This window comes from Wyeomyia smithii, chromosome 3 (assembly GCF_029784165.1).
Source record: "Wyeomyia smithii strain HCP4-BCI-WySm-NY-G18 chromosome 3, ASM2978416v1, whole genome shotgun sequence".
Classification (NCBI taxonomy): Eukaryota; Metazoa; Arthropoda; class Insecta; order Diptera; family Culicidae; genus Wyeomyia; species Wyeomyia smithii.
The window spans coordinates 51,794,911-51,810,256 of NC_073696.1; the positions used below are offsets into that span (position 1 = coordinate 51,794,911).

General features: G+C 40.7%; 3 protein-coding genes across 4 annotated transcripts; 1 reads left to right on the forward strand and 2 right to left on the reverse strand.

Moving 5' to 3' along the window:
- Positions 1–263: 263 nt before the first annotated feature.
- Positions 264–7,263, reverse strand: LOC129726836 (potassium/sodium hyperpolarization-activated cyclic nucleotide-gated channel 1-like). Of its 2 annotated transcripts, none has more exons than XM_055683977.1 (8): positions 7,141–7,263; positions 6,482–7,086; positions 6,312–6,425; positions 6,029–6,248; positions 5,782–5,973; positions 5,577–5,716; positions 5,369–5,503; positions 264–526 (listed from the first exon to the last, which is right to left on the reverse strand). In XM_055683977.1, the coding sequence occupies exons 1-8, from the start codon at positions 7,235–7,237 to the stop codon at positions 329–331; spliced, it is 1,701 nt and encodes a 566-aa protein (XP_055539952.1). In that variant the 5' UTR covers positions 7,238–7,263; the 3' UTR covers positions 264–328. The 2 variants fall into 2 exon arrangements, with proteins under 2 accessions (XP_055539952.1, XP_055539951.1); XM_055683976.1 differs by having other exon boundaries at positions 5,369–5,512.
- A 238-nt stretch (positions 7,264–7,501) lies between these two features.
- Positions 7,502–9,087, reverse strand: LOC129726838 (cyclin-dependent kinase 9). Its single transcript, XM_055683980.1, has 3 exons — positions 8,799–9,087; positions 8,385–8,727; positions 7,502–8,322 (listed from the first exon to the last, which is right to left on the reverse strand). The coding sequence occupies exons 1-3, from the start codon at positions 8,966–8,968 to the stop codon at positions 7,633–7,635; spliced, it is 1,203 nt and encodes a 400-aa protein (XP_055539955.1). The 5' UTR covers positions 8,969–9,087; the 3' UTR covers positions 7,502–7,632.
- A 1,186-nt stretch (positions 9,088–10,273) lies between these two features.
- On the forward strand, positions 10,274–11,415 carry LOC129729668 (uncharacterized). Its single transcript, XM_055688412.1, has 3 exons — positions 10,274–10,435; positions 10,504–10,590; positions 10,652–11,415. The coding sequence occupies exons 1-3, from the start codon at positions 10,420–10,422 to the stop codon at positions 11,386–11,388; spliced, it is 840 nt and encodes a 279-aa protein (XP_055544387.1). The 5' UTR covers positions 10,274–10,419; the 3' UTR covers positions 11,389–11,415.
- Positions 11,416–15,346: the final 3,931 nt, after the last annotated feature.

The window sequence follows — 15,346 nt, forward strand, 5'->3', positions numbered from 1 at the left end:
AATGCACTTAGAACCGTTTAACCCTCTAGTGCCCAAATTAATTTCTAAACGGACTTCGATAAAATCATTATAAACCATTATAAACACTTTTTAAGTATTTATTAAAGCTTTTCGGAACTTCGACTGAAGCCCGCCAAATGGCGGCATTGGGCACTAGAGGGTTAAGCATTTTTAGTTGAATTTTGATTGTTTTATTTCCAAATGTTGTTAAACAATTACATTGACGATTCAATTCAGAATTACTGAAGCAAAGATTTAGCTGCGCTGTGCCTGAGAAGACTTCCGTTTCCAGGGCGACTAAATGTGAATAATTTTTCCTGAATATGCCTCATTCATTGCCAGCGTTCACCATTAGCAGGTGACTTTTGTACTGCTCCTCTTCCTGCAACACGAGCTGCATTCGTTCTTTGGCAATATCCTCCAGACGTCGGTACAGTACGCTGTCCGGTGAGATCAGATCAAGAAACACTTTCCTTCGCAGCACGAAAACCTGGGTGAATTCGATGGCTATCACATTGACCAGACGCTTTAAACAGAGAAAAAATAATCTTAAATTTGTAGAAAATAACTATGGAACGCTTATCTTGAAAGAATAAAGACAAAAAACTATCCACGTGGTTCTTTGTACAATTCACTAGCTTAGACATGAGTTATAGACAATATTGAACAGCAGGCAGGAAAGACCATCACCTTGTCGAAGTCCCCCGCGGGATACAAATGGGTCGGATAGACCACCCAAAATCCTCACACAACACTACCCATCCTCCATCGTAGCCTTTATCGGTCTGGTAAGCTTCCCGGGGAAGCCGTTCTTCGTATTATTCATAGCTGTTTACGATCAATCGTGTCATAAGCAGCTTTGAAGTCGATGAAGAAATTATGCGTAGGGGCTCTGTATTCGCGGCAATTTTGGAGGATCTGCTGTGGAGTAAAGATCTAATCGTTGTTGACCGACCCTCCATGAAGCCGGCCTGGTAACTTTCCACAAATCTGTTGGTAACAGTCGCTGGATTATTATTTGAGTTATCACTTTGCAAGCGGCATTCAAAATAGTGATCGCTCGGTAGTTTTCTCAATCTAGCCGTCTTACTTGTAGATGGGGCAGATAACCCCATGCTTCCACTCCTCCGGTAGACATTCCGTTTCCCAATTCTTGACAATCAGCCGACGCAGACAACTGGCCCATCTTCAGGAGCTCCATTCCAATACCGTCCTTTTCAGCTGCCTTGTTGCTCTTAAGCCGCCGGATAGCATCATTAACTTCGCTTTTCGATGGCACATCTCCATCGCTTGATGCACCGACAGTCTCCCGCGTCGCTGTTCTGGTCTCCTGACTGTACGCCATTCAGATGTTCATCGAAGTGCTGTCTCCACCTTTTGATCACCACACCATTCGATCTCCATTTTCAGGGATATGAGTTGTTCATGCCAATTTGGTAATTATTCAAAAACCTATCTTGTGGTATCTTCCTTTTCGTAATTACTTGTTCGTACATTGCATAAAATCAAAAAAACAAAGTGACGTTGGCATACATTTCCATACAAAAGTGACGAGAAATTCTTTCGTTTTTGGGCCGTACTGAAAAACTGATCACTTGGATCTACGTCACAATGTCATATCACGGCAGTACAGCTCTCGTAGTTTTTCGGGCGGCGCTTTTTTCCCGGAATAGTTGGGTTTGCTGTCTCCGTTGCTGCTTGTATTACTCCACGTTCTGACGAGTGGCTCTTCGCAGCATTAACTACTGCCCGCTCTGCGTTCTTTTCATCTAATAACTGCCGACATTCCTCGTCAAACCATTCGTTACGTCGACTCGGTACTTCGCGACCTAAGACATCCGCGAAACTGCTGATGGCCGACTTAACGGTATTCCAGCAGACCTCTAGAGGGGCTTCTGGTAGTGCAGCTTCGAAAGAAAGCGCGTAGTTTTCGGCGACTTCGGGTTGCTCCAGCCGCGCGAGTTTATACCTTGTCGGGTTTATTATTATTATTATTTTATTAGGGAATTAGAATTGCGTTGTCCATTGATTTGAACTTTTGTAATAAAGTCGGGTTACGATACCGTATGTTGTTCACAATGGATAGTTTTTGGCGTATGTGCAATAGGTAGTGGTTCGAGTCGATGTTAGCGCCCGATATCGTCCTTGTCGTCATCAGTACTTCCGAGGTGAGGGCTGTGCACGTTTATAATGTTAATGTTAAAAAATCGATCTTTGATTTTTAACCTGCACATTCTTGGGTTTACCGGTCACCCTCCAATTATCCGCTTCTGCATCTCACCCGTCGCTATAAAAGGTGCAGCTCATGTGTGTCACGATTACTTTGGTAGATGGTGTGTCCATCCCTATACGTACACACCATCGTTCCTATCCAGCATACCTCCTGCAGTGCTATGATTTTGAACTTGCGGTTTTCAATTCTTCGGAGAGTACACGGGTACTTCCTAGGATATTGAAAGATCAGTTCCGAGTATCCATCGTTCGTCCGTTTTCGTGGGTCTTTGTCAATTATTCTGGTTCGAATATTCTGTAATAGCGTTCGTTGCTTTTTGTTTTTCGCGGTGCAGACTTGCAGACCCATCACCAACCCAACTTTCTCGCAGGAGGACCGAGGCAGGGCTACTGTTTCGCGAACACAACCAGGACTTGGATATAATGCTTGTGGGTGCGTCACTTAGAACGCTTGTGGTGGCGTTACATGTCCAGGAAACTTCCTTTCGCAAAAAAGCCCCCTTCCTCAGCATGCGACCGGTAATCTTACCGGGGTTGGTTACCCGATCTTCTTACCAACGCAACAGAGAGGTAGGGGTTCAGTAACTGGAAGGCTTATGGTTCGCCATTCACCAATCCTTCATGCTTGGAGGCGACAGAGAAACTGTATCGTGTCACACGAATGTAATGACATACGAAAGTTCTACGAGAAGCTGATCAGTTCCAGCAAAGGCTACGTGCCACAAGCCGACATGTGGCCTGAACGGCAACCTTCTCACGAACAAGAGGTGATTGAAAGATGGGAGCAGTATTAGCGACGGCGATGTAGCAAAGGACGAAGACAAGTGTCAGTAGATCTCGGTGTACGCGCAGGAAACAACAGAATTCCAGCCTACTACTAGCTAACCAACTTCCCAGCGCGCTGTTAAAACACGGTGGCGAAGCACTGGCTAAGGCGCAACACTGGGTTAGTGCCAAGTTTATGGGAGGATGAGTGGATGGAGGGTACCGTGTGCCCAACTACAAAAAAACGACTAGGTGGATTGCTGCAACTACCGTGAAATCACACGGTTGAACGTCATCGAGATCATGCGCAATACCAGGTAGATTTATGGGTGTCCGCGCTGCGACGGATATTCACGGTATAGCAGGTCCTGCAGAAATGCCATGAATATAACGTGTCCACAGATTATCTGAACAAACTTTGAATCGATAAAACTCCCGGATAAATTGACACGGGGTATAGTCGACGATGGATCGGGTGATGTGCATAGTTCGAGTTTCGGGGACACTCGCGAGTTCCTTCGAATCTCGAAGAGGGTTACAACACGGTGATGGACGTGCTTGCTATTTAACATCGCTTTGCAAGGTGTTATATGTAGGGCTGGTATCGACACGAGTGGCACGATATTCAGGAGGTCTGATCAGCTCTTTGGTTTCGCCAATAATACCGACATCGTAGATAAACCCTAAAGAAGATGACGGAGACATACATCAGACTAAAGGCTGAAGCCGGACAAACCGGTCTGGTCATGAACACTTCGAGGATCAGAGGAAGAAATTCCTAAGAAGACAGTAGCAACCTCCCACCACGAATTCAGATTAGTAGTGATTCGAGGTAGTAGATAAGTTTGTGTACCTGGACTCATTGGTTGCTGCTGACAACGACACCAGCAGAGAAATTCGTCGACGTCTTGGGGCAGGAAATCATGCCTACCTTGGACTCCGGAAGACGCTCCACTTGAACAAAACCCACAGCCGCACAAAGTTGACCATCTACTCTAATCAGATTTCGAACGGAGGATCCCGCGGTGGAGTAGAGATGGAAGGTGAATTATAACGGAGGCGGATGAACCACGAGTTGCATCAGCTGCTGGGAGAACCACTCATCGCTCAAACAAACAACGAAAATTGGAAAACTACCGTGGGATGGACATGCCGTAAGGATGTCGGTGGGATGGACATGCCGTAAGGATGACGACAGCCCGGTGAACATGATTGTCGATAACGACAAGGTAGCTCGATCAATTGGAGGATAACCTGCATTGCCTTACGCAGACAACTTGGCTGGCGAACAGCAAAGGATACCTGGAGCTGACTTATAAGGTAAGTTAAAAGAATTTTGGTATTGATTTCGTTTGTCTTTATATTTTCACACAACAGTGACCACGATCTCATTCAACCGGCTGTATGAACATGTTCGCAACAACCGAGTATGAGAACAAATAGGTAAATTTAGATGTATTGATAAAATTTGGCGAGAATTGGAAATAATCCAGAAACCGGACCAGCAACTCTGGCCATTTTTAGTTTATGCTGAGTGTACCATAATTGGATGACCGATTAAATAAGCACCAAAAAAAGCAATCGTGCCGTTGCAGGCATGATAAGTTCACGAATCCATAAAATATTGTTTTTGATATATCTATGTACAACCGAACTATGTTTTTTTTTATTTACGTACTCGCTACCCAAGATATTAACTATTAATCTCGCTTTAGTTAGATAGCCAGGTTGGATATTTTTAGCACAGCTTGTGTAACAGACAATAATCTCCAATGCTGCGAACTTTTTTTCTCTCTTCTCCAAAGTTTCTACGTATCCTAACTGAATGTCTGTTTGCGCCTTTTTGCGAGATATTTTCGATTCAATTGACCTTACGGTCCCAAATTTCAAGTCAGTTTAGAAAAACTTTTGGTAACACGGAAGATTAGGCTTAGGGTAGCACTGGATCATCGTAAGGTATTATTGATTTTTTTTTTCCTTTATTATAGAGACTTTCAGTCCTCGACTGGTTCGTCTCTTTGGTATTATTGATGCTTTCTGACTCTAACGATGGTTATTTGAACATGTATCGGTGAACACCTTACTAGGGCTTCCGGACTTAGCTGATATATTCAACTCCTCGTTACCTAGTCATCTAGGCTGACAAAGTAGAACAGGGCTCATCCGGATGGTATCATGTGTTCTCCGGAGCTATGACAACGGACTGTGCTCAGTTCCAGAATATCTAGTTAGTTAACCCAGCTTGCGATGAGTTACCATTTTGATCGATACTCAGAATCTCAGAGTACACCCCGGAGAGGTGAATTTTCCTACCAACTCTAGCCATCGATTTCTAACAATATCAAGTAAAATTTAGAGATGACTTACATACCTTTGTCTTCAAGAAAAGTGAAACTTCGCCACAATGGTTCCCATCATACATGTGTGCAATTTCCTTTCCCGATTGTGTGTATATGGCAACGGAACCTGTGTAGATGAAATACATTTTCGAGCCCTTCGTTCCAGCCTTCAAGAGCTGCATGTGTTATTCGAACGATTCGTTAGAAAAGAAAGCATCATGATCGAGTCGTTGTACTTACTATATCGTTCGGTAGATAGATTTCCTTCTCCATGCTTTGAACCAATTTTAATAACGTGTTACTCGGGATATCCTTGAATACTGGAACTTGTTCGAAGAAGCGCCGAGCACTGTTTTCAGATATCCTTGTTTTGAGGGGCTCTAGAAATTGTAAGATCGTAGTGTAAACTATATGTTAGAGATATTAAAAATTTATAATTATGTACCTGATAACATTTCCAGGATCTTGTCCTCAGCAAAATAGTACTTTTCGAATTTTTTCTCATAGTAAAACAACAATCTATTTTTCACTTCCATCGGGAACTGCTTTATTTTCATGTATGCTTGCAATTCACTGACAGCCTCGGCATACTTTCGTTTGGTGGAGCTCATGATAGTAATAAGTTTATATATTTGTACTGCAATACATTATTTTCAGTAAAAAAGAAGTATTCAGGAAGCGTCAAAACTCACGAAACAAATAAAAATTGAAACTGAATCCAACAACGCTGCAGATTGAAATCAGCATTTTTGCAAAAATTGTTTGTGGCTCTTCAGATTTAGCGAAACTTCCTTTGAATAAATAGTACGAAACGCATTTGCAGCAGAGGCCATAGCGAGCGCCTATTCCATTTCGAATATCCAAAAGATAGGCTTGATGTTGATCCCATTTTGGATCTAGGCCATACTCTGGCTGTAAACAGTTGCTTCATTCAAAAAAGGATACTTTTTTAAATGCTACGAAAACTTTACTCACGTCATCCCTAAAAGTTACCGCCGATTTATAGAAACAAGCACACCAATGTAAAAATAGTACTGATATCATCATAAACCGCAAAATGTAGTAAATTATCATACTAATATTTAACTTCTGCAAAAAAAAACAGAAAAAATATTGAATAATCGGATAAAAACTGGTTAACCAACCTCAAAAATATTCATTAGATATCTCCAGATTACCGACACTGTTAATAATTTGAGAAACAATATCACACTGTATATATCCAAAAATATCGTAAGCCATTGCGCTTCGATGCCAGACACTCTCACCAGCAAACTCACCGGAATTGCGAACAGAAAATCGATTATAAATTTACCTTTGAGGTAATTTTTGAAAATCTCCCAAGGACTAAACTGAATGTTTCTATAATATTTATCCTTCGAGTAACCGGTAATACAATTGATCACAACCTCGGCGGTTGCGGCCATATTAAGAGCGACGGATCGGTAATAGACCTGGTTTGAATGCCGCATTACCGTAGCAAATGAAACTTCCAGCGGTATAAGAATCGTGATGGTGTACATATAAAACAACAACCAGATTTCCCAATAGAATCGAAAGCTGCTGAACGGATGGATAATGAACCAGTAGTCGCTCTTGATGTGACGTATCAGTTCCGAACGGTACGTGTAGCTGGATTGGAAGAAACGTTTTGTTTGTGGGTGGTTTGGATCAATGAGAAAGCATTGTCGAGCCCGGAAGACCAAACTCTCGGATGATGGGATCCGATTTTGCAAGTAGTGAGGTTCATCTGGAATTGATGATTTAATAAATTTAGGAGAAATGTAAATTCGCGATTGCCTACTTCTTAAACTGCACTGATGCTTGTAAGAAAGAAGATTTATCGCTTCGTGATCTTCTAGGAAACATTCGGCATCATTAGAAGTGCTTGCAAACGTCATGTTGTTATCCGACAGTGACAAGTTTGTTCGCTGGCCTACTATTCTGAACCTCCAAACAATGCTTATACGAGTAAGTAAACATTTATTTTCGACTTAACGGACTGAACTTTTTAATTAGCTTTCGCACTTTGAAAAATAAGAAAAATAAACTACTAAACACTTAACCTCGTAGAATATCAAAACTATGATTCACACATTATGCTTCATGTCCCCAAGCAATTACGCAAGGTAAGGTGATATGCCGTGAAATTTAAAATAATGATATAATGATGAATAATATTTATAGAAACTCGAAAATTATGTGTACAGTTCAATGTAATGAGAAATAACGTTTAACGCCTACGGAAACGCGGGCAATATATTCAGTCGGCTGAACGGAAGTCATCTAAACCACCTTAATAAACCCTATCTTGATAGCTGTTATCCTGTGGTCGCGCCTGCATTGTGTTGACCATCTGCTGCGTATACTGCCGTACCGGGCCGGGTCTTCTGGGTGGTGTCAAATACTCAAACATACTTTGCGTATGTTGCGACAGCATTTTGCTCAGATCGCAAGGCATCGGATCAGTCCAGAAAAAGTCATGGTTGAGAGCAGAATCAGCATCAATTCGCTCCTTTGGATCTAATATTAGCAGCTTATCTAGCAAATCAACACCGTTGGTGTCTTTGACATATGGCCGCAATCGATCGCGCACTTTACGCTTGTGCCCCTGGGGCAATTCCATTTTTTGATACAGTTCCAAGCTCTCGACTCCTGGCCAAACCTCTGGTGTAAATGAGCCACACAATTGCGAGATGAAAATCAGCTGCTGCTGTTCAGTGGCTCCTTGCATGATGGGTGAACGTGTCCACATTTCCGCCATTATACAACCAGCACCCCACATATCGACTGGAGGACCATAATTTCGGTCACCCAGCAATAATTCCGGTGGTCGGTACCACAGTGTAACTACTCGATTAGTGTAACGATTTGCTTGGCCATTTTTGGTAATGCTGAAAGCTCGAGCCAGCCCAAAATCTGCTAGCTTTAGTATACCGTTCTTAGTGATAAGTACATTGGCAGCTTTCATATCACGATGCAAGATCTAAAAACAAACATTGAAGTATTACACGATCTTCCAGTTTCCTATCTATTGTTATTGCCTACCTTATTGCTGTGAATGTAATATAATCCATTGAGAAGCTGCTGCATAACCTTCTTGATTTCACCCAGGCTAAACTTCACATTGATGTTGGACAGCAGTCCCGCTAGATCGTGCTCGCAAAAATCGAACACAAGATAGAATGTTGATCGGTATCGATTATTTGCTGTGGCTTTGGTTCGACAAATCTCGATTAGGTTGACTACATTCTCGTGCTTCAGTAATTGCAAGATGCGGATCTCCCGTAAGGCAGTGATGGGAAATCCCTCTTTCTCGTTATCCATCAGAACTTTCTTCATGGCGACAAATTTTTTGTTCGATTTCTTTTCGCGTGCTTTAAACACCTCGCTTCATAATAAAAAAAAAGGGTACGCATTAAAATCAAGATTCTCAATGTGCATTGTTCTAAAAAACCTTACCCAAAAGTTCCTTGGCCGATTTTCGCCACTTTCTCGTACTTACTAGATTCGTCGCAATACGGAAAGTCGTAATCTTCGATGTACTTTTGCTTCTCCGCCAGGCTCAGAACCGTGCTTGAGGTGGACATCTGCATTCCGGCAGAGTGTCCCTCGCGTCCGGTAGAGCTCATTTTGTAACCGGATTGAACCGTCAATGCAGGAATTAATGAATAAGCACACGAAAATCAGAAAAGAACTCAGATTACGGAAATACAATGACTGCAAATCGTGAACTAAACGTCAACAACCGCTAGTGATGCCAGATATTTTGAAAAATTCCTACAACTGCACGAAAATCGACTAATGGGATTTAAATCTAAAAATAATCTACTCGAAATCCGAGTGCAAAGTTCTCATCATGGGGTTGACATCATGCTATCTCTTTCTAAGTGAGAGTGTTCTTTCTGCCACCGTTTCAAGTTAAATGGAATTTTTGCTGTACCTTTTTCGTATCTGTCAGGGAAACTACGGCCCGTTGAGATGTTGGGTACGCAGCAAATATATGGCACAAACATAAGACATACGTAACACTAGCGAACCTATACATTAGAGAAATGACAAGACACTCACCGTTAAGGCAACTGTCAACATCAAAACGGATAACGGCAATGCAAAACTATACAGATCGCCCGTTTTGATGTTGACAGCTGCCTTAACGGTGAGTGTCTCGGCGTCTCTCTGGTGTATAGGCTGACTACGTAACACTCAGGAAGAAATCTTCCAAAACAGTTGGTACAAAATGAACTACTCGAATTGTACCACAATCTGAATAAAAACACCGTTTGAGTAGTTTTTGAAGGTAGCGTACCTGCGTAGTCCTGCATTTCTCTCGTTCCTACTCGAAAAATGCTGCATTGATTATGTAAATAATTGTTTGACAGTTCCCTATGGGATTTTCTTTGAGGTACAATAAAGCCGAGAAAAAGAAAATTCATTTTGTTCATTATTTGTCGCGCAGTTGGGCAGGACGAGGTACGTAGCACTATGGGGCAACGTGTACCAGAAAAAAAACGCCAATGTTACGCATGTCTTATGCATGTGGTGCTGGTGCTCACAAGGGCAAAAGTCTATGAAACTTTATCAAAAGTTGAAAGCAATTTTTATTCTTCATTTAAAAATTTTAAGCGATTTAATCCGCGAATAGCTAAACAACCCTTTTACCTAAGCATATTTCAATCCATATCATCTCACTGTAGTTTGAACACCCGAAGTGATATCCGATATCATCTTGCGATATCAGGTGATAGGTGGCGTAGTCTGTACAAGGCATTATGCTGGTAAAAATCGAAAAACGTGAAATCTTAAGTCTTTTACATATGGCACATGAACCATTTTCACATGTTTGGCAAGATTTCTTTTGATACTTCGAGCAGATATTTACTTTGTGAGTTTTCGAGTAGTTTTTGATTTTTCCAAATAAACCTGGCACCTCTGCTTGTGGCGTTTCGAATTCGCATATCCTTGTCAGTGTATTGAAGAAAAATAATATTTACTAAATGATTGTTATTTGCGAAAAGTTTTCTAGGAAATAATAAGTTTTTGCTTCTTTTGAATTGTCCTGCAGTCAAAAATCTAATACATTATGGAGGAAGTTGATGGTAAATTATTCTTAAAATCCCTGCTCTATTTCTGTTTGGTTCCTTAATCACTTCACTTCCGTTCTTAGTTGAAAACATTCCTTCGCAAAAAAGAACGCCTATCATAAGAAAACCCGGGGAAGTCGTATTTTTAAAGCATATGCGGCCAGCAAAAGGTAATTTAAAAAATTTGTTTAATACGATTCAAGCTTTGTTGATTATATTGAAATGTTTCAGAATCTACGCCTATAATCTTCGAGAAAGAATTGATTCAACAAAATAACATTGAAGAAGAGATCACTTTACTCAACGATAGCGACGAAACGTCTGCAAAACTGGATAGGATTGGTGAAAAACTCAATCAAGTGGAAAATAAGCTAGATGAATTATTAGCTAGTCTCCAACAACAGGATGTTGTTTTAAGAACGCTCAAACAAGATGTGAAACAAATGCAGAATGGAATGAGGGACACAACAACGCAACAAGAGTCATTCACCAGTGTTACCGAGGGTCAACCATCAACAAAGCGAAAAAGAAAATTCAACCGGCTTGTTAGTTTTCCAATCAGCGACGACTTTTCTCTTTTGCGTCTCGAAGAACAGATTCTGACAGATGAAGAAGTGCGCGAGGAAGTGATCAATCGGTTTCACGAGGCACCCACGAACAGCGTCTATGAGTATCTGCGGAAGAATATCGAATGTCTTCTGCTTAACACTTCCAAATATACGTGGACGGGGAAACAAACGAGACCCTCATCTCCAACACAACAAGCCAACGCGGCCTCCAGTTTGCAGGTAGTCGAATTGTTACTAACTTGCTGTATGGAAGTCTTTCCAAAGCAGTCACGAAACTTCATTGAAAAAGAGTGTCGACGATCGCTGCAAAATTTCAACGATTCAATGATAAATCGAACGAAGCGCCGACAGGAGAAAATGTCGCGGAAGTTTGAAGTAGAAGCGTTGAGCGATGAATAAAACAATACGAAATGGATTTCTGTTAAACCTGTTCTTATTTTTTTGTGCGGTACAACTTATTTGACTAATAGCGAATTTCTTTATTCGTAGAGCCCATCTGGGGCTATCTGGCATCTTTTTCTTGCATCGTAAATCGGTATATCGCTCCTGCGTAGATTTCCACTGACTCCGTGGGATAAAGAAATTCGCTATAAGTTATCATGTAGTTTTTTCGAATGCATTTTATAAGAGTTATGCCAGCTGGTTACTATTTGAACCAGTTTCATACAAGAGAGTTTACGTATTTCAGATTACGAAGGATTAGAAAGGGAAAAAGTAGGTACGCATTTATACTTTTTAATTTAGAATCCAGTTTTAAATTCTGTTCAGCATGGTTTTTCAATTCTTGCTGCGAAACCTTTTTATATAGATACTCGTTAAGTTTTGAAAGTTAGCTTAAACTAATATTTTTACATTGCTTTCTGAATCTAGACAAGCTTTCACAAGCTATAGTTGTAAAAAGCATTTTTTCATCATAACGCGGGTTTGTACTGTCAAAAGCTATAACATAAGGACCCTGAACTACTCCGGCATGCCCGAATAGTTCATAGCCAACTATTCAGTGATGAAAAAATGCTTTTTACAATCAACTAAGACTTAGAAACTAAGGGAATTAGCTTCCGTGTGGCGGCACCTTTACAATAGATTTTAATGTGAACAATTATCTTTACGAGATATTTATTGCAGACTAAAAAAAAGATAAAGCAGTAAATTATTGTTGGGAATATAGGTCTAACATAGGTTTTTATGTAAAAGTGCACCTCACTACACAGTCAAACAGGATTGCTTGTTCGGTAATTTGTTTTACAGTTATCAATCGGTAAATCACAAACAAACAGACATGCCTCTTCGAAGAAAAATCCTGAAAAATCTTCGTCCTTATCCGAAACGTTACACTTATGCCCACCTGTGAGTTTATTGCTTACTTACTTATTTTCGTAACACGGTTTTTGTCTTTGCTAATAGGTGTGCGCGCTTGCTTAAATCAACAACAGTGGCATCACTGAAGGTTTTTGTCTTTGATAATGAATGTGCATGCTTGCTTATAGCGACACTAGCGGCAATATCGCCCACTAAGCAAAATTTCAAAATAATCGTTATTTTTCTGGTCGATAAAATCGTCATCGAGTGGCACGTCTGTTTGTCTGTGCTGATATTATTATTATTTATTTTCGTGGATCAAAATTACGGTCAATTCAAGTGAGTTTCAGTTTTGCGGAACAGCAGTGATGGTGGCGCTGACGTGCTTTTGAAGTAGAATACTTCTCTCAGGAAGTTCGGCTACATAGGGATGTGAAATGAAAATCTAAACCCGAAAAAAGTGAAAAATATGTCAAATTTAAAATGCTAATAAATCGGTTAGTACTCGATGGATTTCCTTTGTTCTTGCAGCAATAGATTGGAAAAATTTTCTTCCCAAAATAAGATAATTGTAATTTTATTATTCACACTATTGTACTATTGAAAATAGTCAAGCCTTGTCAAAACGAAAAATTCGACCTCTGATTGGTAGTTATATGCTTGCTTCCCAAGCACGGTCGACAGGATCATATACCTTGCAATTGAAAACATGCTATTTGGCCTATATAAGAGCCTGTTCCAGCCGGAGCCGCTCATAATAGTTCTAGACAGCGACAACCGCAGTCGTCCTTCCTTAGCAGCAGCACTAGCCCTGTGGTTGGTCACCACGTCTCAGGAGCAGCGCGGTTTTTCTCAGCGTGTGTCGCCAGACAGCCATTATTCCCCGCGTGTTGGGGCAGCATGATGATTGCCATCAGGAAATCCAATTTTGGAAATCAAAATGCCTTTTTGAAGGCGAATAAACAAGTCATTGAAAGTTAATTATTTTTTTCTACGCAAGCAAGCATTCTGTGTTGCATCCTGGCAATTTTAATCTGTCGCACCCGTCGAATTTACTGATTGTGAAATAGCTTCCACAGTGCATGTTGTCCGTGTATCTTAATTCCCCCGATGTTAGACCGGCTCAAAGGTTGTAATTAGCAACCGATTTTGAACCGCAAAATGCTTTTGAAGTAGAATACTTCTCTCAGGAAGTTCGGCTACATAGGGATGTGAAACGAAAATCTAAAACTGAAAAAAGTGAGAAATATGTCCAATTTCCAATGCTAACAAATCGGTTAGTATTCGATGAATTTCCTCCGTTCTTGCAGCAATAGATTAGAAAATCTTCTAAGATTCCTACCAGATGCATGAAATTGCAATTTTTTCATTCGAACTATTGTACTATTGAAAATCCTTAAGCCTTGTCAAAACACAAAATTCGACCTCTGATTGATCGTTATACGATTGCTTTCCCAAGCACGGTCGGCAGAGTTATGGACCTAGTAAATTGGGAATGCATCATTTGGCCTATATTAGAGCTTTATCAGATAGTAAGCAGACATTTCATCAGATATTAAAATGAACAACAGCAATTTGAAGAACAAAAATGAATACTTGAAGAGTTAATATCCGGACTACTTCGTGATAAGCGCGAATCCTTGCTTGTTTTCCTATCTAGTTTCGCCCTAATCACGAAGTAGTCCGGATATTTTCTCGTTTTGCGCTATAATCCAATGTTAATTATCTTTATCTACATGCATACTCTGACTATTATTACGTGTTACGTGCGTCGCTTAGTGTTTGGCTACGGTTATGCACAACGCAAATAACGGCCGAATTGCAGCAAGACGAAATCTGTTGAAATGTATAGCTCTACTTCGCCTTGAAAAGAGCTGTACATTTCACCACGGTAAGACGAATCGCATCGCGCCGTCATTCGCGTTATGCATAACCGTAGCCTTTGTTCCGTTCCCGTTTAATGACGTCGTATTAAATGTGCATATTACAATTCGGCAGCACTTCAACTTCTCATTTGCACAAAATTTAAAAATATTCAATGAACTTCATTCAAAATATCAAACAAAAAGAAACTACAATACTGCCAATGAACGGTCAACGTTTATTTACTAGACAAATTAATGACACGCAAGCAGCCCTGTTATCTTTCTTGTAAAAGTATTCTACTTCAACCTTGCGGTCGTGGCTTTGCATACAACCTTCCTGTGATTTTTTCCCTTTGAACTCAGTTCACAGTTGTAGCGCGCCGTGCTGCCAAAACAGCAGAAGGCTGAAAAATCATTTTTTGCGGAAAATGTCCAGTAGGTGTCGCACAAGTTAGTAGGAAGCAAAATGTTCCTTAAATTTTGCACGGAGTAGTACGTCTGCTTCTCTGTGGTGTAAGTAAGTACATGTACGAAATCTTGTGTGCAATTGATTGAATTATTATTTCAGAGGGCAGATAGCGAATGTCTTTATTCCACCAGCTCACCTCGTTTTGACCTGGAAACGCATTAACTGCTGTCAAAACCCTTCTTTATTCGCTCGATTTTGACCCAGTTTTGACCTGCCGTGCTGCCCGAAGCGCACTGTAAAATTTGTCAGCTTCAACTCACCACCGCACGTGCTAAGTTCGTAAACATTTATCTGGAATCTCTTTCTTACTTGCGTCTTAAATGGCGATGACGTTTCAGTATTCCGCGGCAGTTTTGCCCGCATACAGTGGAATAAAGAAATTCACTAAGAATGATGTGCATCCCAAGCAGCACATATTGTTGCAATGAAGTGAATGCAACAGTCAATGCACCACTCAAAGATTGTGAAGAATTGCCTCAACTTATAAGTAACTGAAAAAGCGCAAGAAATGGAGTCCCAGGTCACTCACACCAGATCGCGGTAAACAAGTGTGTTAAAGTGTTCTAGAAAAAAAGCAAAAATTTTGCGCTCACTGACATCAGATACCGTTACTGTGAGGCATTCTCAGCTGTCAAAATTCCGTTTGGTAAAAAGGGCAAAATTTCGTAAACCTCTTTTCTTTTCAACTGCGTACCACGCTTAGAGGGATTTTTTTTGTGAAAAA

Bases quoted from the DNA above. Each gene is read 5' to 3' on its own strand.
- LOC129726836 (XM_055683976.1), bottom strand. From the start codon at position 7,237: ATGACGTTTGCAAGCACTTCTAATGATGCCGAATGTTTCCTAGAAGAT. The intron at 6,426-6,481 runs GTTGGTTAACCA...TTTTTTTTGCAG, and splicing joins ATCTAATGAATATTTTTGAG to AAGTTAAATATTAGTATGAT. The intron at 527-5,368 runs GTATGTAAGTCA...CTCTGTTTAAAG, and splicing joins CACTTTTCTTGAAGACAAAG to CGTCTGGTCAATGTGATAGC.
- LOC129726838 (XM_055683980.1), bottom strand. From the start codon at position 8,968: ATGAGCTCTACCGGACGCGAGGGACACTCTGCCGGAATGCAGATGTCC. The intron at 8,728-8,798 runs GTAAGGTTTTTT...TTTATTATGAAG, and splicing joins ATCGGCCAAGGAACTTTTGG to CGAGGTGTTTAAAGCACGCG. The intron at 8,323-8,384 runs GTAGGCAATAAC...GTTTGTTTTTAG, and splicing joins ATTACATTCACAGCAATAAG to ATCTTGCATCGTGATATGAA.
- LOC129729668 (XM_055688412.1), top strand. The intron at 10,591-10,651 runs GTAATTTAAAAA...GAAATGTTTCAG, and splicing joins GCATATGCGGCCAGCAAAAG to AATCTACGCCTATAATCTTC.